Below are 20,830 nucleotides of genomic sequence, written 5' to 3'. Positions count from 1 at the left end.
ATGGACCGATTTTCAATCACATTTCTCCCAGAAGAATTTGGGACTCTTCCCACAATCACGCGAACCAGACAGAAACTGGGCACTTGCAGTCCAGACTCGAACAACATGAATCTAGAACCGAGTAATGAGCTTTTGTCAAGTTTGAACACGAGGCGAGGCCTCACAGACACCATGGAAGGCGAGCTGGATGATATCGTACCCATCATGCAATCTCCTAGCTTACGAGCCTACCGAAGATTTTGCGACTTTTTCCTCTTGAATGAAGACCAAGCAGCCAAGTTCCGGAATTTAGAGGCAGAACTTGCAATCCCTTTCACAAAGCTGCGCCTTAGCTCGTACCAGGCGTGGGACGTATTCTTCATGCTAATTTCAAATATGCGAGGTTTGAACGGGGGAATGTTGGCGTCTCAATACTCATGTGACCCGACGACATACAAGCAGACTTGCTTAGCTGTCTGCTTTGTGCGCGCGCTCGTGGTCTATACCCAAGCTGAATGCCAGCTTGAGTGGAAGCTCTGTGGTCGAGACAAAAATCGTCGTCGCCGTCATCATCCGGAATCCAACCCCTTAACGCAGAAATGTCCAAGTGGCGACCCTCTTGGGATTCAATGTTTTTGCGCGGGGACTTCCACTCGAGAGATCGCGCGCTATCTTTCTCGCGGCGCGCAGCAGATATTCGTTCGAAAAGAAAAAGTCGACGAATGGGTCAAGCTGATTGACAAATGCTCGCCCGACCCGACATACTATGAACCTTTGCTTATACACCACTTCTTCCGAGAACACCTTCAACCACAACCTGATTTCAAAGGTAACATGGAAATAAACCCCAATTTCCGGCAAACAACTCACCAAGGCGAGCAGAATGTCTTCGATGCTGAATGGTCTGTCAGTCCGCCGAGCAACAGCAACCCTAATAGGCAACCCGAGAGGTACATCATCCTGATAGGCCAGGAGCCCATGTATCTAAACAGATACAGAATGTTCATGAGCAATCGGTTGGACGACTTTGGCTATGATCCGTGGGACCGAAATCTCAAGGGGCAAGTGCCAATCGACCCGTCTGGTAAACAGCGCTACTCATACGGAGCCTTTGTCGGGCTGCATATCATTGATCAATACGACCTCCTCTCGCCAACAAGCCCAGTTTTCGAGCTCATCGAAGAGCATCGCCACATAATGCACAGAGAAGTCGACACTTGGGCCGTTTCAGAAAAGCCAATGAGCAATGGCTTCAATGGACTCCTTCCCTTGTTAAGATGCATTTACAGAAGTCAGTGGAGCATGCCACTCGACCCTCACCACTATAAGCTCCCTGAGAAACTTAGAGTATCGGAGTTGCTATTCCAAAGGGCCATAGATCCAAGATTAACTTTCGGCTCGAAGGACTCGCAGCTTGCCATCGACCACATCACGAACAAGCTGTTCAGGCACCTCGTCTGCCGGCGAACACTGAGCTCGGAATGGTTCAATCGGCCCATCAGTAGGTCTTTGGGGCCCACTACTTACAGCTTCTATACGCCACGTGTAGGTTCGTTGATTTTGGACGTACAGGGTATCTTTGACAAGGCTCGAGCGGACATCAGGGCCACATGCGGCGGATCCTTCAACGTCAACCAAGTGATCCGATGCCTCAATACTTACAAACAGCTAAGGCTCTGCCAAATCGTATCAACGTTCCCCGGGGCCGCTCAGTATCTCATCGACGGGGTTGACGTGAGCAACGAGGCAGTAGAAGCAATCCTGCTCAAGGCCGGTCGACGATCGTCTTTGGAGCTTTTCCCTCTTCCGGCAGACAGGCTCGATGAGCTGCTGGCGAACAGCGCCAAACTGACGTACATTCTTGAGGCAATTGGAATGATGCTACGAATGTCGGCGATAGGAGAGGGTCAGAGGATGGTGATAAGTTGCCTTTACCTATTTGAAGCCGTGCTTGTCCTCGTCGGTATCCGGAGACACTTTGATACGTCCGCCCTAAAGGCTGTCTTCCTACCAAGCCGCCCGTCTGCATACGAGAGGAATTACTTCTCTTACAACTGGTCAAGCGAGCACAGGAAATCGATAAGAATCGTCATTGTGTTGACCGACTACGAAGGAATTGGTCTTGGGCTAGACCGAGCGAATTGGCAGATACTGACAGGCCCTACACGTACAAAGCACCAAGAGGCCAGGGTTTTCAGCCTCACCAACTCAACTCGGCAGTGGCGGCCGCTGTATCAATATCTACTATGCACAGAAGACAACCCTGCAGATCGTTTGATACTCAGCAGACAAGCCAGTCTTACCGTGACAAGCGACCCTTTTGACATGAATAGCCCACTGTCGTTGTCAGAGCTGACTGCCGAGGCTGGACCTGTAACCAGACCTGGGGACAAGAATTTACAGAAAAATAGTACATAGGATGAATTCATGATCTTAAATCTTTCTAAACTATTTTTATCTTTAATAAAATTTCTTTAAATATAAATCGACTAAGTTTAAATTTATAATATAGTGTATTATAAATACTTTAATTAAAAGATTATAATTTTAAATTACTTTAAATTAAAATCTATTATTTATAAAGATATATTATTATAAAAAAAGTAAAAATTAATATAAAAAAATAAGATAGATTTTATTTAAAAACTTTTTATATTTATTTTTAATATATATATAATTTATATAATCTTTTTATATAATAATAAAGTTTTAAAATATTTATTTATAAATTTATTTTATTTTTAATATTTTTTAATTTATATTAATTTATTTTAAAAAATTATATATAGAATTTCACTTTTTATATATATAATAAAGTTAAAATATTTATATTCTTATTACACTATTAAGCCTTATCTATATAATATAATAAGTTATAACCTTATTTATAGGAAAGGGAGGGGGGTGTTAAAGATTTGTACTCGGGCCTCGCTGGGACGGTACGGGCTCACGACTGCCGGAATAACCTCTTCTTTCAAACTGGTTGTTATGGTCTTTTGGCCGAGCGGTCTGTTGCGCCAGCAGTCAACGGAGTAAACACTGTCTCACTTGCTGACTTGCACCATTTTGACCAGCCAGCCAAGGTAAGGGGCTACATCACCCTAACCCTGACCGGCTGGGACCGTGACAGCGCTTGGCTGCACCGTCTATCCACAGTGAGCAAAGGGTAAATTTCTCTCCACTTGATCACCGTTTGACACATCTTGTAGCCATCATCGCAACGCTTCAGGCTCAGTGAACCGTTCGCTCTCATCCCAAGCCACCAGAAGTACAGTGAATCACCCGCAGATACGCCTGGACCACCGTGTAAATTTGCACACATATCGTCCGACTCGGAGTTGCTTTACACGACGGGCAAATTGAGCGATACGATTGTGATACTTTTCTCATGGCCCAAGAAGTAACAGATCATGTCGTCACACTCGGTCGCACCACGCTGGACAACATTCACGCACTGATCGGGGAGCTAGACGCTCTCAGCGCTGCATACAAGCAGAGGCTGGCTAAAGCCACCAAACTCGAGCGACGGGAATTAGCAGACCCGTTGCCAGGGATTCACGAGTATGTGACATCTGTCAAGGGCACGGGGAACTCTGTTCAGCGCGTCTTGAAGGCAAGGGAAGGAATAAAAGTGGGCGACTCTGAGGCTGATGATCAGGCTCGAGAGGAGCGGGACAAGAAGGATACTGCTATCATCCAGGGCTGCGGCCTGAACCCACACCAGGAGCAGTGGGATGCCATCAAGCGCACTCATGGCCTGATGGCTTTCCGTCGAAGATTCAGCGGGCACTCTGCAAAGCTCGGGACCACTGTCGACGCCGTTGTTGAGAACGGCACCGAATGGGTCAAAGTATCCGTGGTGACCGAGAAGAAACTCATTTACCAAATGGCACAAGAAGGATGGAATCCTGACGACTCAACCGATGAGGATTCGGACGCAAGCGATGGCGAGAACACAGGGATCGGTATTGTGAAAACCGCCAGCCAACTTGTCAAGGCAGCACGTTCGAATCGTTGCAATACTCGAATCCCAAGAGTACGTCTAGTGCTGCCAAACCTTAGAGAGGGACGCATCGAAGCGGTCGACAAGTTGCTCAATCGTATACGCTGCATGGGAGTTTCCAAGAGACAGGAGGGAAACGTTGAGATCCTTGTGGATTGCTCGAACAGTAAATTCCTGGAAACTCCTATCCCTCCTCTGGAGAAAGCTTTCGCCAACATGTTTCGGGATACCAACCTGGACCGGCTGACACCTACGGTTAACCTGGAGCTGACTATTCTCCTCTCCTTGGCGTCTGACATTGCCCACGCCGTGGTCGAGCCCAAAGAATGGTATTCCATGCAGACGTTATCCCATCTAGAGGATGAAATACACGCCCCAGGTGAGAGGCTACAGGTTGTCTACAATGCTCTGAGAGGGAGGCGGCTTGAGTGCACCTACGAAGTCGCTCGGGAGTTCTGCAATATAGTGGACGATTTGGGTACCGATACAACCAAAGCACGAGCTGCAATCATGTTTGGGTGGAGAGACATACACGAAGGCCTCCAGATTCTACGCCACGCCCAAAGCCAACCTTTGAATGGCCGAGGTGACGAAAATATTGCCATTGGTGCCCCGTCCGCTCGTACAGAACCGGAGAATCAGCTCGACGAATGGCGGAAGCTCTCCATATACCCAGTGCCGGACGACATTCGATTTCCGATCTTGATGATTGGCGAGGATAAGTTTGACGACAAACAATATTCCAAGTTGATTGAAGCGGGCAAGCTGCCACCAGCGGCAAGCAAGGTCTGGGAGAAGCTGGATCGACCTTACAACCGTTCTTGTCACCTGTGGGGCTGGATGCAAGATATCACCACTGTATCAGCTAACTGCCTCAATACGAGGCTGGTTGATGCCACAGTCGACAAGGTAAGCCCATAATCAAGTCATTAGGAGTCTGTTGCACTATAAGGCAGAACTAATTGTGTTTGTCCAGGAACGCATTAGCGCGTTGGAAGTTGGGCCAAGATTGTACCTTTCAGCGCTCGCCATTAGTCTGAACACTGCAAAGCCATGCCCGACCGACAAATGGAACGAGATCAAGGATGCAAAGCATGAAAGAAAGGACGCCAGGACGAAGGAGGCCAAGTCTATGAAGGCAGCCGGGATTTGGGGGCCTAGCATGGGCGTCCCAGTGAAGTGGGACCAGAAGCAGCTTAGGAAACAGAACAGCCGGCAACGTAAAGAGGCCGTGGACAGTTCTAACGCCTCACAACGGTCCTCGTCAACTGAGGAATGATCTCGGTTCTCGGCATTGCCATGTTACATCAGGGCACGGCGGCTACCTAGGTAGCTTTCGAAGAAAGGCGTTCTTGGAATGGTTGGCTCCATGGCTGCTACATACGTGACTTTCCCAATGCGCAGGGTCACCGCAGCGCACCACCGAGGGACGGGAGTTGTCAAATGGCTGCAAAGCAATACCATGGCACATTTTACTCATCGTCGCCAGCAGCAAATATTGCGAGCGTTAGCTACCTACCAGGGTGAGGGAGGGTTTCTGACTTGGTAGCAACATGCTCTCACTATGGGTCTTGAGCGTCTACCACTGTATGAAGGCGCCACATATGCTTTATATGTATGGGGATTAGAAACGAAACCACCCGTGGCTATACCCACAAGCGTATAAATACTAGCAGGGCAACATTTGAACCGTAAATTGGAGAATGAGCTTTGGTGATGGTAACAAAAATTGGTTCTCGTCCGTATCATTATCAGTATTTCTTCCACGCCTCGCCTGTGTCCAGGACAAGACTTCTGGCCATGTTTTTATGGGTCATTCTTTCAGGGCTAATGCTGGACTGGCCTTATCCCCACCTATGCAGGTGTTGGTGCAGGAAGTCCCTTCTAGTTGTCGATCACCCACTCAAAGACCTTGCAGGAAGTTGGAGGATTCGTTGGCTGGCATAAATCGTGCCTGAGGTGATAGCGTTGGCTTGTCCACCTGAGCCCTAGCCAAGCAGTGCTGAAACGACGCAGCGGGAACCGATGCCGGATGAGTCGACATGTACGTGCACATGATATGTGAAAGGCTGTTGGTGGGAATCATTATATACCGTCAATGCCCCCCTCACAAACTCCAACACAGACCTCCTGAAACTTATCCAGAGTGCTCGTGAGTGTTCACCCAGGTCGCGCAAGAAGAATCGCTTGTCTGCAGGAGCACTCCGCGATGAACTCAACGACGACGACGCCGGGTCCCGTCGCCGGGCCACCGGGCCTCCAGATACAATGGCTGACACAATCGGCCATTTCCACCCTCTCAAGATACCGTCCGGAACTCGAAACTCTCTTTGTCCTGATCTTGTACTCGCCCTTCCTCGTCCGGACCTTTTCGTTCTGTTCCGCCAAACTCACCCGCGCCAGGGGGTATCCCTACCTTCCCATGCTCGTCCACATTTTCGTCGGCCCGCTGTACGTCCTCCGTTACCACGCTCGTTATGCCTCGTTGCGCGTGTGACCCAAGCCCGACAGCACCGACCTCGCCCTCTTTGTGCTGTTCAACGTCAGCTCATTCCTCCTCGAGCTTCGCCGGTCTAAGAGCAATTATACGACAGCTTTCATCCGGTCTGGGTTCCAGGGAGTGGTCTTAGTGCACGCCGTCATCTTTGCCGCGTGCTGGTACGGGGGCAAGGATCCCGGGCTATTTAGGGTCAGCGTCAAGTTTCTCAACTGGTTCGGCTGGTTCCGACTGACTATCATGACCCTCCCTGTGCTTGACCCTCGACTTGGGCAGATGAAGAACCTTGCTACCAAGTTTGAGCTCGCAATGGTGATGTCTACGTCTGTGGCGGTGTGGGAGGCCGGTGTGCCGGCCGGTGTGCCCGTCATTACGGCGGTCATTGCCACGTTATTGCTCGGAGAGCGTGCACTGGCCAGGATGTTACTCCGGTGAGTTTGAATTCTGCACCTGGGCAGTGCCTAGAGCTTAACCAATCCTGATAATACCGCCCCGATTTGCTAACTCGGCGGTGTCATAGCTACCCTAGTAATAGCCCCCTCAAGCAGCTCGTTCTTGCTTCAGGATATGTTGACTTGAACTACATGAAAGCCCACTCGAAGCCGGCCCCCGATTCAAAGATGGACCCAGGGCATGGTACTAAAGTTGAACTGTAAGGCTGGTATAATAAGTCTTGCGACAACTTTTCACTCTTACTCAGTCCCCCTCCATCCATGGGAAAGCTCGGGCATCTATAAATAAATACTTGGACTTGCTACAAGACCGGAAGAGCTCAGGCCGAGCACAAGATGAATGCTAGACAGTACACTCAACACTCCTGACAGCGCCAAATCGCACCGCATTGCACCCTAATAGCCAAAACACCGCCGGGGTTGTGGTTATCATGGACCAACCAGTACATTCTTTCTAAATAAAATTCTAATACCATTTGAGAGCTTTTACTTGGCTACCAGGTAGGTATGTGGTTTATGTAAATGCAACTAGACATCAACCAATAGCAAATCTATGAGGAAGAAACCGAAAGGAGAAGAGCACCAGAAAGGACACTACCTAGGTACCCAGGTAGTTATCATGATATGGGTATCAACTGTTGCGAACAAAGTTTCCAGCCCCCATTTGAGCCCTGCCTCCACGTGCTCGTGCAGAACGCATCAACCTTCTGCATGTCAGGCTTGCTCTTCTTCTCCTCATCCACCTTGTCGTCGTCGTGATTGTTATGATGATGATGGTGATGTCGATGGGTCGTCTCCCGGATCAGCGTCATCCTGTACATGATCTGAACGGCGAACATCTCCACATTGGCGGTGGCCGGCGTGGGGTCATGCCTGTGCATCACATAGCTCGTCCACCGGTGCTTGGAGACGGCCAGCTTCTCCAGGGCTTCGGCCAGCGTGGGTTCTGACTCTTCTGTGAGTGCCTCGAAGGACTTGTCTGGGTGGAGGAGTGGGTTCATCACGACGCAGTCCTTCTCGATGTACTCGGCGGCGGTGCTGGGATCGTCGCAGAGGGCGCCCCATAGTAACGCCTCGCCATCCCTAGCTGCTCTGCGGTTGCTCTCGAAAATGGAGTTTGAATGGCCTGCTGGCATGTCTTTCTGGTGAATATATGTCTACAGGCGTAGCTGCTTTGTTGGCGCTGATTCTTTGTGACGTACGGTGGTTCAGCAGATAGATGTGCCTTATTCCGAATAGGATACAGGAGTCATTTATGGTGCTACCAATGTGGAAAGAGACTGAGACAACGGGGATCTGTTGATGCACGATCAAGACAGATATATGCTGTGCTTGTGTGTTCGCCTGCGGATGGCGGCCCTCGATAGTCAGCAGGTGACAGCACTCGAGGGCGAACTCGAACTGACGTCACATGGCGTGCCCCGGGATTGGGAGGGGCCTCAAAGCTGCGAGCCGTCGGTGGGTCGTGGGACGGGGGCCCAACACCGCGGTAAGCACGAGTAAACATGCTGTGCGGAGAGGAATGCGAACGTGTCGGGCAATTGCAATGTGCGTCTTATTTTGTGTGACCGACACAGCGGTGGATATTTGCGTTGACCTGCGCAGAAAAGGCCAACCTCTGCGTGACAAAATTGACTCATGAATTTATATCAAGCCGGACTAAGGGACTTTTGTCTTTGGTTTCTTCTTCTATTTCTCATCAGATTATTCCAAGCCAAAAAAAAAAAAAAAACATTGCCCAGGTTTGATCCATACTTCTTCGTCTTTGTCAGGTTTACACCAGGTCCACACGTTGATGTTCACAAGGCAGCCCAATCTGTGCCCCCCCCCCCAAAGAAAAGAGAATCTCACTCCAAGATTGATGTTTTGTCTAGCGACCATCTCTGGCTGCACCCACGCCCGTGTAACTATGATTTTTTGAGCAGCAAAATACTAGAAATTCAGGGTCGAAGGTTCCAAATTTTGAGGTGAAGATCAATTCAGCCGAACGTGTTCTGACCCATCAAATCGCCAATACAACAATGGCCGACACGGGTGCGGCCGCCTGCCGGCCCCTTGTTACTTGTTGCGGCCACTTATACCATGATGGCCTGGATGACCATTATTCAACTGACCTCTGATACCCAATAGCTTTTAGTTCTTCTTTAGATGGTCTTCGTCTGACCCCTCGGCCTGAGATAGCTTGAAGGCCTCTTGTGTCGGAAGCCTGCGTATGTTTCAACATGCATTTGTTTGAGAAAAGCCTTCTCGAATTCGTCCTTCTTATGTTACTTATGCCCTGCCTCCTGTGATCGGAGCTGGAACCGTTCCTGTGTTGCGAAATCTGTAGAGAGGCAATTTAGACTGGGCGCTAACGAGCTCTACCAGCACGACAGCCTTCGATGCACCTCTTCGACGCCTGCGTACCGCCACGCAATCCCGAGTCGGCGCCGCCGACAGCATCTTGACCAATTTCAGTGACTCATAACGGCAATGACAGAAATAATCAAGGCACAGGCACAGGCACAGGCCCCTCCAAGAGAAGAAGAAGCAGTTCACCTCGAGGAGGTCACCGAAACTCCCTACCTCTCTCCACTCGCCACAACCAGCACAGAGGACCTCCCATCCCAAGAAAGAGACCCCTCAACGCAAGCGGCCCTCTCCGCCACCGACCACCCCTCCATGTACATGTCCCGCGGCAAACTCAGAACAACATGTTTCGACGCGGCAGCAGGGCTGCAGAGGACAACCACCCGCGGCGACGACACAAAACACAATCTACCTTGGGCCCCCAAGCACCACGGAACGCGGCTGCGCAAGTGTGACGTACGACAACACACGAGGCGTACTGCTCCTTCCGCTCCCCGGACCCCCGGAGCCCTGCACCGGGCTACGAGGGTCGCCATCGAGCTGCCGCAGCTGTGGCCGGATATCATGGCGCGCCTGGCGGGTGATGGATAGGAGGGCATCGGGGAAGAGAAGGGAGGCGACTTGGGACAGGACGGCGGGGCGCAGGAAGGGCTGATCGCCGAAGGAGAGGCGGGGGTGCTGGATGAAGGGGGAGGAGGGGGAGGGGCAGGATGGCCATATCCATGATATCAGCTTGCTCGTGCAGGATGTCGCATTCCTGGCCTCCACGATGCAGCATAATCTCGAGGTGACGTACCTTTTTTATCACTGCGCCGGGCGCTGCGATTCCCAGGTCTCTCGCCCCGCGTTCCTGGAGGCGCGCGATTTGGTGGAAAGAAGAGACAATGGTCTGTACCGCGTCCTTCGCAACGGTTAGACATGGAAGAAGAGAAGACGAGGATGCCAGATGTGATTCAAGGTGTCGTAACAGTCTGGAGGGAGGTTTTCGATCTGGAAAAGTCGGGATGGGATGAGCAACACCCAGGGCTCGTGTTCGCTGAGATATTCGCCGAGGCTGTCAAGATGAACATCAGGACTGCATGGGTGATGACGATCAGGGCGGTGATGATAAAAAAGAAAAGATGGGATTTCAGGGGGTGAGGGTATTGGTCATAGAGGACGAGGAGTCGACTGGAGAGGACTGCTCCTTCGTTGCGACAGTCACGGGCAAGGCTTCCACAAAAGGGAATCCAGACCAATAGACACTGTTAATATCTAGTCAGATTGACCCGTACACAGGTAATCATGATAATTCCATAAACTTTTAACACATTCATCCCGACGTTTACGACATGTATGTCGACCTGCTCACGAGGTATACCCATTGGTGCTCAACCACTCCCTGAGTACATCTGCATCTCTTTCCCTGTACGCAGCCCGTCCACGAACCTTATCCTTAGCCGTCTCGAGGGTGCGGTCGAATGCGGTGCGGTCCTTGTCCTTGAAAAATGCATCGATGTCCTCGACGTCCTTGAAGGTCGTAAACTTGCTCAGAGTAACGTTGACGAAGCGATCCAGGATGATAGGGTTGCCACCAAGCTTCTTCTCCACTTGGTCCCAGTTCTCCTTGACAAACTTCCACAGCAGCGGGCGAGCCACACGATTCGCAGCCAGTGTGCCCGACAGGTAGTGCACGTCTCCAGGGGGTATAGAGTCGGAGGCTGGTGCTGGTGGTGAGAGATTGAACACAAATGGGATTAGAGTCGAAGTGATGATGGACTCGTCGGTGCAGCTGCCCATAATAGTAAGGCAGACCTCCTTGCCATCGACGGCATCCGTGGTGTACCACTGATCCTTCAGGAAAGCGGTAGTACCAGCCGGGTCAGACTTCAGTGCGACCCGGTAGATTGGACTGCGAAGGTCGGCATGCAATGGGTTGTCCTTGGGAGAAGCTGAGTGTGCCGAGAATCGCTTCAGGGCCTCCTCAGTCACGCTATATGCAGTCAGCATCTTGAAACTATGTCACTCCAGAAGTATCCTGATGTCGGGCCCACTTACCCAGGGTGTCCATTGGTCCCAGCTGCAACAAGCAAGCGTTTGCGCAGCAGGCTGGTGTTGAAGTCTTCACCAGCAGGGATATCCCAGCCCACCTTGTTCAGAGCGTTATCGATCAGGCGAAGGGTGAACTTCTCGAGTCCTTGCTTTATGGTGTCATCGTCCCCAAAAATGGACTTGACCACATTGATCGAGTCCAGGGCCTGGCTTAGAACACGGTAGTGGGTCTCATCCTTGAAGCCTTGGATGAAAGACAGCAGGGCAGGAGTCGTGCCATAGCCAGAGAAGGCAAGATCAGCGGCCGAGCCAGTGATAAATATCTTGTCTTCCGTGCTGAGGCGGTCCAGCTGTGTCCCGAGTTTCTGCAGCCTCTGGGGTGGGTAGTTCACACGGTAGAATCCGGGAGCGTTCTTGTTGAGGACGAAGAAGTCGTCATCGACGTCACGGATGGTGTCCTCTTTGCTGGTCAGAGCAAGAGATTGGACCCCCTCGGCGCCGACCTTGCCCTCGAAGGCCAGGGGAGCCCACCATGTCGTCGTATCGTCCTCTGGTTTCACGTCGCCGGTCGATAGGAAGCGGGACTGCTTAACGGTGACCTGGCCAGGTTCCTCGGCCAATGTCAAGACGGGGAAGCCGATCTTCTCAATCCACGGCTTCATCAGGGCCGGGACGTCGGTGCCAGAGGCCTCACTCAATGCCTCCCACAGAGCAACAGTCTTGGCGTTGCCGTAAGTGTGCTTCTTGAGATAGATGGACACTCCTTTGAGGAACGTCTTGACGCCAAGGTGGTTCGCCAGCATACGGATGACAGAGCAACCTTTGAGGTAGCTGATAGCATCGAAGACCTGGTTGATCTCGAGCGCATCGCGGACGGGAACCTGGATGGGGTGGGAAGAGCGCAGAGAGTCGAGTTTCAGGGCCGTCTCGAAACCTTCATTGATGAATTGTGGCCACACCTCCCAGTCAGGGTGGAGGTGATCGGTGGCTAGCCAGCCTGCCCAGGTCGCGAATCCTTCGTTGAGCCAAAGCTCGTCCCACCAGTCCATGGTGACGAGGTTTCCGAACCACTGGTGAGCCAGCTCATGAGCAACAACGTAGGCGATGCGGTTCCTGAAGCGAGCTTCAGACTTGTTCTCGTCGAACAAGATAGCAGTCATTCTGTATGTGACCAAGCCCCAGTTCTCCATCGCACCATGCGTGAACTCATGCACAGCCAGGATATCACTCTTGGGAAGAGGATAATCAATGTCAAACTTTTCAGAGAAGAAATCGATGATCTTGGGGGCGTGTTGCAGCGCCCAGCTGCCCTGCTCCTTTAGGCCTCGGGTGGTGTAGACGCGCACTGGGAGTTGCTTGCCGTTGTACCTGCGTTCTGTGAAAGCCTCGACGTACTCGAAGTCGCCAACAGCCCAGCAGAGCAGGTAGGTGGACATGACCGGGGTCGTCTCGAAGGACACAAGCTGCTTGCCCTCGGTGGTCGGCTGGACATCCTTGACGGGCATGTTGCTCAGGGCAACCTGGTCGGTGGGGATCTCAATGGCGAAGTCAAAGGTAGCCTTGAGGTTCGGCTCATCGAAACAGGGGAAGGCACGGCGGGCATCGGTACTCTCGAACTGGGTGCTGGTCATGTAGTGGAACTCTTCGTCACGAGGGACGGAGGCAGCAGCTGGGACCACGGGTTTGTACTGAGATCGGTAGAAGCCAGCCATGTCGTGGTTGATGACGCCGTCAAAGTCGATGGTGAGGGTGGCCTTGGAGACAGGGAGCTCCGCGTCAAAGGAGATGACGGCCCGCTGAGCGCGGGTGTCATAGGTGATCTTGGATGAGCTCCATGAGCTGCTGGCCTTGCCAGAGTCGGCGGAGACCTTGACATTCCTGAGGTTCAGCTCGAGAGCATTGATGACGATCTCCTTGGTTGGTTTGGTGATGTTCCCAGCGATGCTGTCGGGAGGGGGTCAGCTGCTGCGCGTGGGCCACGAGGGGCAGAATAGCATACGTCACGGATCCATTGTAGGACCAGTCCTTGAAGTCAAGGTTGGTGAGCTTCAGGTCGTAGTGAGCAGCCTTGAAGCTGTCTGGCAAGAGGTCTCTGTCGCCCATGTCGAAGGTGTCTGCGGTGATGTTTGTGGTTGGGATGCTCCCGAGGTGGTCCTCTGCTGCCAAAGCACAGGTTGCGTGACCCCGCGTCGAGGTTGCGGTGAAATGTGGGGCAGTCGGAAGGTGAGACCTGCAAGCTGCGGCAGAGGGACGCACAGGTTGGTGCCAAGACGGTGTCGAAGCAGTGCTGCTGAGGCCGTGGAAAAGCCTGATGCCAGCCTGGGCGACTGTGTTTCTCGCCGGTGAGGATGGCAGAACAGCTGGCCAGGTGCTGCTGCTCTTGAACCTGGGGCCAATGTTGCGACCGAGCTTGGAGCTGCCGCTGGTGAGTGCGAGCACGGGCGATGATGTCTCGGAAGAAGCAGAAGCTGCAGAACAGGCACGGAAGGACGGTGCTGACGGTGCTGACGGGAATGTGCGAGGTGAGGACCGTGAGGCTGCCACCGCTAGCGAGCGGAGACGCAAAGACACGGACGGTGCCTTCATCGTGCCGTATATCTACCTCACAGACACGGCAGCCAGCAACTGCCCGACACAAACCGAACGAGACAGCAAGTAGCAACCACAAGGCGTGGCCACCTGCCTATTCCAGGAGTTTAAGCCCTGGCCTACCAGCCGTCCATGTCTCGCTCCTGGGAACTCCGTATAGCTTGGGTACCTGGGTGCCTATTGTAGCAAGCACCAGGTGGAAAACAGCACCTTGCATTGTGCACAGGTCATGGCATGCGATCTCAATCCTGCTCCTGGACCACAGCTTTGGATGCAGGAACGCTCGGCATTTGGCCGGCCAGCCGAGCTCGGTGCCGACCAGCAATCTCGCCTCTCCGCCGAGCAATTATACGAATCGTCCCAAGTCTTGCTGTGTCGTCTGCACCGCAGCAAAAGCTCCAATCAATGACGACAGCAACAGCGGGCGACCGGTCAACGTGGAAAGCTTAGACCTGGGGCCGTCTCGAGACGTTCGGCTCTCCAGTCTTCCACGGCCCCTGACCAGATGAGCCTCACGGCTTGTCGTCGGCCAGCACTCCGCCCAGCCATGCCATGCCGCCATGCCGCCGTGCCACAGGCCATGGTCAGAACCACTCCATGGCCCGGCACCTAGAGGGGACGGACTCGGCTGGGATCAGTGGTAGCGGGCGCGGGTTTGCGGTCACGTCTTGGTACCACAGAAAGAGGCTGGCAGGCTGGCAGGCTGGCAGGTCCTCGAGGCTCGAGGCTCGAGGCTCGAGGCGACGAGTCGAGGAGGCCTACGCAGTGGTGCAGTCTCATCAGTCGAGGAACTGTCCGCCGAGGTCAAAGTAAGCACGGCAGCACGGGTGATCAAACGGTGGGCCGATCTTCTGTCTGGGCTCCCAGGCTCCCTGGCTGCTGGGCCGAAGACAAGCACTCCCCCCCTGCCTGCCAGCCAGCCAGCCCAGCATAGTAGTACTACTGACTACATAGTATTAATGCATCGCTACTAGCAGCAAACCCAAGGCCAGATCCAATCTTGGATTCCAAAGGCTGCCGATCGCGACTGACTCGGTTGGCTCTTTGGCGGCTGAGCCGGGAATAAAGTCGCTGCTGGCATGCGTGCAGCGTGGAGACGGCGTCTGGTCTGAGTGAGATACGGGGTTTAGCTCAGATTAAAATGGTCTTGGCTCGCTACCACTGGTTCGTGCGGCGGTGCGCCAAGGTGATGGCCATGGCACGCTGTTCTTTGGGGGCTGTCACCACAGCACCAGTTGTCCACCTCGGCAGGCTGCCGTGCTCCGGCGCACGCATGTTGGGTGTGCATGAATCCTCCCAAGGTTGGGTGCTCGGTAAGTATGCCCATGCCCACTGCTTGCGGTGGCAGGTAGTTGGGGGCTGCACGTCTCGGCTTGCCTATCCCGAAGATTATGCGTCGGCCTCGGCCAAGTCCGGTACCTGGGAGCAGTGACACAGAGGTCTGTATAGAGTGAGGTCTGAGGACTGGTGGACAGGTACTATGTTATCAATGCCCCTATTGGATACCTGTCTGCTAGGCAGTGTATAGGACACGGGTTATTGATAGGGCTGGGGACTAAGTGACCAGCTGCTAGGCTAGTGCTGTGTATACGATCTACCAACTCGTTGGCAGTGAGAGGGTGGATCTGCAGGGAATCATAATAACCACCACAGTGCTTAGGTACCTACCCAGAAACTGTACATATTGCTCTGTATATTCCCGAGTACGTATCCGTACTCCGTGTCTACCGGCCGGCACTGGCTGAGCAGGAGAAAGGCGGGTGGGTAACAAGTGACGGGACCAGGTGGCGTCGCTTCCCGTGCTGGCCGTGCTGGCCGGGCTGGCCCCAGGTCACTCACAATCCGCTTGGCCGCTTCCGTCATTGCCCTTGGCTGGGCAAGCTGGAAGGCGTGCAAGGCGTGCAAAGCAACCTTCCCCAGCCTTCTTTCCCCGTCCATCCGCCCCTGGCCTGCCAGAGATTGGCACTCTCTCTTCTGCATGTATACCCACCTGGGCAGGTAGGTCTATACCATTACTCCGAGGTGTCAGTCACTGCCAGTCACTGCCTGAGTGCCTGCTCGGTCGGTCTCTTCTTCCCAAGGTTTTGTCGTGTCTCCGCCAAGCACGACTGACTTCAGCCGCGGGTTTCATCCTTCGCTTGTTTTGACCTCCCGCGCCACCTGTTTGACGCCAAGCGGCCAAGGCCCACGGCCACAAGACCACAGTCCCAAGCCCGCCAACCCTCGACCAACCTTGGCTTGCCTTGACGCCAACCCTCCCTCTCCCTGCCCAGCCCAGCCCAGCCTGGGCCCAGTCCGAACCCGCTCTCCACCTCCTCACTCCTGCTCTGCTCCGCTGCTTCCCTCTCTCACCTCCGTCACTCGTACATACCCGCCCGTCAGCTCCACCACCAATCACCTCGACCAAACTCGGCTAGGCCTCGAGAGCCCAGCTGCGCCCAGCTTGCTTACCAACGGCCGGCCTTCCCTTTCTACTCCTCCTCCTCCTCCTCATTGTCGTCCGCTTCATCCTCGTCCTACGTTCTGGTCCTCCGATCTCGACTGTACCCTCACTCCTCCTCCTCGACGGCTGTCCGGGGCCGCTTCGTACGCATCAATATCACTTCCTAATCGCCCGGACACCGTCAGCATACCCCTCCCCCCACCGAGGACTCGACACCTTCCTATCAGTACCTAGAACTGAATGCGATCAGCGAGTACAAACGACAAAGAGCGTCATTGTTCACATCCTTTGGCTCACGCAATGCGACGACTGTCCATGGACCTGTCCGAGCCCTCGCGCAATATCGAAGAGTCCACTGGCGCCGTCCCAATGTCGGACACAGCTGACATCGATGTTGATGAGGACGTCGACGTTGATGTGTCGTTGCTGCCTCTCGAGGACGACTTCCTCTACGCCCTTGACCTGCAAGTCGACGGTGCTCGCTCTCGTGTCTACACACCACCTCCCCACCTCGCTGCACGCTTCTACCGTCCCTCCCAGTCACGACGAAAAGAATCCGCCGCCTCCACACGCCGAAACTCGCTGTCCTCCCTACACTCCCTCTCCAACTCTCATGGCACACCGACCGGCCCACAAAGCAAACATGTCGCCAACCACCAGCGCAGAGATGCCATCCTCAAGGACCGGCAAAAACGTCTTGCCGACCGTGCCGCCCACGTCGAAAAGGTCCGCCTCCGCGCTGCCAGGGCCAAAGATCGCGTCGTGGTCCTGTCTGAGGAGAGAGCCGAGGCTGCGCGCCTGACCCGCGAGCGCAACCTGAAAGAAATTGCCGCCACGTGCGCAGAGGAGGTCAAGAGGGCCAAGGCCATCGCCGAGGCTACCAGAGAGAAGCGGGAGCAGGAGACACTCAAGATGCGTCAGCAGATGCAGGAGCGCCAGGCCGAGGCTGAGAGGCGCCGCGAAGAACTACGAAGGCAGAACGTCAGGGTCCGGGGCTCTAGTGTGAGCACGAGAAAGTCAGACGACTCCTTGTCCCCTGTTAAAGAGGTCAAGGAGACAGAATCGACACCGCTGACCCGAGACGCTGCTGCATGGAGGATACAAAATTGGTGGCGCGTCGTGGCCAAGAGGAAGGTCGTTCAAGAATTTGCCCGGCTGGCCTTGACTGTTGAAGGGGTCAAGACGACCGACTATGACGAGGTCACGAAATTGCTCGGACAACTGAGGGTGGTTATGATCACCGCTCGTGTCCTTGCCATGTGTGGCTTGCAGAACGGCGGGCTAGACTCAGTCGAGCAGATGAAGGCGGTCCGCTGCTTTCTCAGCGCCTACCTCATCTTGGGCCATCCTGCCCAGGTCCTGAGCAACACCTACGACATAATGCCTCCAGATCAGGGCTCACCGGCGCATCCCATCCCCAGAGACAACCTGACAGACCCACAATGTCAGGAGGTCGTGGCAAAGTCTCGCGATCTGCTAATCACCTTTGAGAACATCATGTCCCGGCTGACAAGCTTCAATAACTACACCATCCCGCCAGGTCTCACCCAAGTTCTTCCTCGGGTCTACTCCCAGTTTGAGAATGCCTTCTTCAACTGGAAGGCCCGGGACAAGAATGCTTTGGTTGACGGAATGTTGGGGCAACTCGTCGAGCTGGACGCCACTTTGGACCATGTCAAGGAAACCAGCGACCCATCCGTGGTACAGCAGTACCAGGAGAGTATGAAAACGAATCAGCTTATGCTCATTGCTCGAATCAACAAACTACTCGGCAGGGAAAGGGGGCTAGAGCTTATCAAAAATGCTCGGTACAGGGCCAAGAAGGCGAGGGCTGCCAACAAGAAGAAACAGCAGGCCGACCTGAAGCCCAGAGTGGCTGATCAGACCCTGACCACCGAGACGGCAATGGCTGACTTGGGCACGGCGAAAAGCCATCCTTCCAGCCCAAGGAGCGACACCTCGGGCGTCTATCCGACCCCTCCGTCTACCCCTGCGAGCAGACCACAAGGCCCGAAGCCCATCAAGAAAGGCATGCTTTTACCGGACAACCGGACCGTCGTCCACGAACTTGCCATTAATAAGGAATATCGTGTGGTTGCGGACGACTTTGTCGAGGCCGAAACGAAGGCTCTCCAGCCCATTCTCGGACAAATGAGGGCCACGATCCACGCGACCGACCACGAATCGAGACAGGTGCAGTTCAAACTTCTCCTCAGGATCGCCAAACACATCCGCGAGAAATTGCAACGGCTTCTTAAGCCCGGGAACTCAATGCACAATTTTATTGGCGAACTGCTGGATATAGACGAGTTAAAGGAACGGTTCCGAAATGGATCGTTCTCCTACGAGCGCTTCTTTTCATCCATGGGTTCCCTGATGCCAAAGCTATGTGCCCCTGTCAGGGACGACCAGGTAAAAGACCTGGTTGAGAACAAGCTCAGCCAAGGCAGCTATGTCGACCGTCTTGAGGCATTGATCCTCTTCATTGATGTCATGCTGAGCGATTACGCCAATCATCTCTTGCAACTGGTCGGCCCCCAGCTGCTGGAGCACGCACCCGAGTACGAGGCAAAGGCTTTCTGCACTGCAATCGAGCAGGGCGAACACGGATTGTTCGCGGCTGAGACAGCTTGGAGGGCGGCGAGAAACAAAGTCATAGCCGAGACGGCTCGCCGTGACCCTGAGAACGTCAATCACCCAAAGAACCGGCCTACGGCCGAGAAGATCTACGCTCATATGCTCGTTGACATATTCACACAGCCCAGCACCATGCGCTACGGTCAAATCCCAGAGATGCTGCAGCTCGACTACAAGCGCATCCGCAAATATGGTCACCTCACACGCAATATGGTCACCACTGGCGGGATCCTCTTGCAGTGCAAGAACCTTCTCAAACGTGACGTCCGCGCGCCGTGGCGGATGGAGGCGGCGCGCATCATGAACGTTCTCGATCATGCCGAGTCGCAGGAGGCGGCTGTAGCTGGTATCATGGCAGCTCTCGAAGCCGGGCGGTCCATGCCCTCGACAACCAAGACCCATCTGCGCGGCTTCGTCGAGAAGCTTGTGGCTGCGCATATCGAGCTCGCGGCCACTCAGCAGCCAGACCCCAGTGAGAACTGGGACCCGAACGCCCATGACCCGAGCCAGCCCGTCCTGCGGCTGCTACTCAAACGGCTGCGAGATCATATCCTCGGGCGCATCGCGGCGGGCAGCACGAGCGAGAAGGCCAAGGCCACAAGCATCGCGGGTGAGAAGCTGGCTAGCTCTGGGATGGTTGAATTCGTGGAGCGGGTTAGAGACATGGTGGATGAGATGTCCAAGGTCGGGGCTGTTGACAGGGAATCACATGCTTCATGGTGGGAGACTGTATCTGAGAAAGTTGAGGCCCTGGCCACAAAGGCCGCTGTGGACTCGGCCACGGCCTCGGCCTCGGCTTCGTCGAGTTGAGGATCTGGCAGCGCCCAGTCCATATCAATCGCGAGGACACGGGTGTCCTGGCTCACAGGGTCGACCGAGACTCCCGTGCTTGGTGCAAGAGAAGAATATTTTGCGGTGAATGGATGCGGTTTTGCTGGGCGTAAGCAACGCCGTGTGGCTTACATGCGTCAAAGAAGAGAGGGTGATCAATAGACGGGCGTCTACCGTATTTTACTTGAGAAGTCACAGCAAGTTTTTGGACATCACGGGACAATTATCGGCGTTGGCACAGGCATTGGTTCCGGTTGGTCAGGGTTGAGCAGGCACTGTTTTCATGGTTGGCTTCCTTTATATCTGGACTTCAGCGTTTGGCTCACGGCTTCATGGTCTAGTTTGCACTTTGTCCTTGCCCATTTTCATAGCGGCTGCACAAACGCAGTCAACAGCGATCCTCTTTTGTCATAGCTGCTAGCCTGCTTTATGATGCCTAGCACGGCGAAGCGATGAAATACAGAAGAATCCAATCCTCCTGAGTCTATAGCTCGAACTCGGCACTTTGCACCAACCTTGTGGAGGGTGGCTTCCCAGATTCATCACTCCGCTACATCCGCCAGTCTTTCACCTACGCTTCATGGGTCCTCGGTCATCTCTGGCTGCATGACAGGGCCGAGGGTGGACGACGAGGGTTATCTACGCCATGAGTCGCAGCCTGCATGAAGCATGCAGCTTGAGCTCCAGTCTCCGCCGCCCTTGATGATCCGAAGCAGGGCGCCTTGCTCAAACATGCAGAGAGAGACTGTTGGCAGGATAAACTTCCATAAATGTCACACATCCGGGGGCTGGACGGTTCCTCCCTCAGGCCGCAGCAGCTCGGCCTCCCCACCCCGGGGCAGCCAACACGCAGCCGCACGCAAGCGAGGCGCTTGTCGACTGCATCTGCAGGACCGCATCTGCAGCCTTGAGGCACAGTTGGTTCCCTCCATCTCACGGCCCACAACACACCCCTCACTGGCGAGACAATCCGATGTCCAGAGCCTCGCGAGGCAGATTGAGAGGGAAATGGCACCGTG

At 54.1% G+C, this 20,830-nt stretch overlaps 5 protein-coding genes across 5 annotated transcripts; 3 read left to right on the top strand and 2 right to left on the bottom strand.

The window, feature by feature from the left end:
• Positions 1-3,184: 3,184 nt before the first annotated feature.
• KVR01_009806 (uncharacterized protein) lies at positions 3,185-5,516 on the top strand. The gene is made up of 2 exons (XM_044785386.1): positions 3,185-4,891; positions 4,959-5,516. The coding sequence occupies exons 1-2, from the start codon at positions 3,368-3,370 to the stop codon at positions 5,259-5,261; spliced, it is 1,827 nt and encodes a 608-aa protein (XP_044641054.1). The 5' UTR covers positions 3,185-3,367; the 3' UTR covers positions 5,262-5,516.
• Positions 5,517-7,361: 1,845 nt separating this feature from the next.
• Positions 7,362-8,428, bottom strand: KVR01_010070 (uncharacterized protein). Its single transcript, XM_044794443.1, has 2 exons — positions 8,338-8,428; positions 7,362-8,275 (listed from the first exon to the last, which is right to left on the bottom strand). The coding sequence occupies exon 2, from the start codon at positions 8,065-8,067 to the stop codon at positions 7,549-7,551; it is 519 nt and encodes a 172-aa protein (XP_044641318.1). The 5' UTR covers positions 8,068-8,275; positions 8,338-8,428; the 3' UTR covers positions 7,362-7,548.
• A 659-nt stretch (positions 8,429-9,087) lies between these two features.
• KVR01_009730 (uncharacterized protein) lies at positions 9,088-9,871 on the top strand (the record flags this gene model as incomplete). The annotated part of the gene is made up of 2 exons (XM_044789128.1): positions 9,088-9,141; positions 9,299-9,871. Exon 2 carries the CDS (start codon positions 9,404-9,406, stop codon positions 9,869-9,871), a length of 468 nt encoding a protein of 155 aa, XP_044640978.1. The 5' UTR covers positions 9,088-9,141; positions 9,299-9,403.
• A 637-nt stretch (positions 9,872-10,508) lies between these two features.
• KVR01_009983 (uncharacterized protein) lies at positions 10,509-14,679 on the bottom strand. Its single transcript, XM_044793427.1, has 3 exons — positions 13,311-14,679; positions 11,318-13,255; positions 10,509-11,252 (listed from the first exon to the last, which is right to left on the bottom strand). The coding sequence occupies exons 1-3, from the start codon at positions 13,895-13,897 to the stop codon at positions 10,628-10,630; spliced, it is 3,150 nt and encodes a 1,049-aa protein (XP_044641231.1). The 5' UTR covers positions 13,898-14,679; the 3' UTR covers positions 10,509-10,627.
• Positions 14,680-15,749: 1,070 nt separating this feature from the next.
• Positions 15,750-20,519, top strand: KVR01_009910 (uncharacterized protein). The gene is made up of 2 exons (XM_044783418.1): positions 15,750-16,523; positions 16,594-20,519. Exon 2 carries the CDS (start codon positions 16,644-16,646, stop codon positions 19,788-19,790), a length of 3,147 nt encoding a protein of 1,048 aa, XP_044641158.1. The 5' UTR covers positions 15,750-16,523; positions 16,594-16,643; the 3' UTR covers positions 19,791-20,519.
• Positions 20,520-20,830: the final 311 nt, after the last annotated feature.

Source organism: Diaporthe batatas, assembly GCF_019321695.1.
Source record: "Diaporthe batatas strain CRI 302-4 chromosome Unknown Contig00012, whole genome shotgun sequence".
NCBI classification, from domain to species: domain Eukaryota; kingdom Fungi; phylum Ascomycota; class Sordariomycetes; order Diaporthales; family Diaporthaceae; genus Diaporthe; species Diaporthe batatas.
Note: the sequence above shows the minus strand (reverse complement) of the source record. Positions and strands in the feature narration are given on the sequence as shown.

Bases quoted from the DNA above. Each gene is read 5' to 3' on its own strand.
- KVR01_009806 (XM_044785386.1), top strand. From the start codon at position 3,368: ATGGCCCAAGAAGTAACAGATCATGTCGTCACACTCGGTCGCACCACG. The intron at 4,892-4,958 runs GTAAGCCCATAA...GTGTTTGTCCAG, and splicing joins TTGATGCCACAGTCGACAAG to GAACGCATTAGCGCGTTGGA.
- KVR01_009983 (XM_044793427.1), bottom strand. From the start codon at position 13,897: ATGAAGGCACCGTCCGTGTCTTTGCGTCTCCGCTCGCTAGCGGTGGCA. The intron at 13,256-13,310 runs GTATGCTATTCT...CCCTCCCGACAG, and splicing joins TCCTACAATGGATCCGTGAC to CATCGCTGGGAACATCACCA. The intron at 11,253-11,317 runs GTAAGTGGGCCC...GACTGCATATAG, and splicing joins GGGACCAATGGACACCCTGG to CGTGACTGAGGAGGCCCTGA.
- KVR01_010070 (XM_044794443.1), bottom strand. From the start codon at position 8,067: ATGCCAGCAGGCCATTCAAACTCCATTTTCGAGAGCAACCGCAGAGCA.
- KVR01_009910 (XM_044783418.1), top strand. From the start codon at position 16,644: ATGCGACGACTGTCCATGGACCTGTCCGAGCCCTCGCGCAATATCGAA.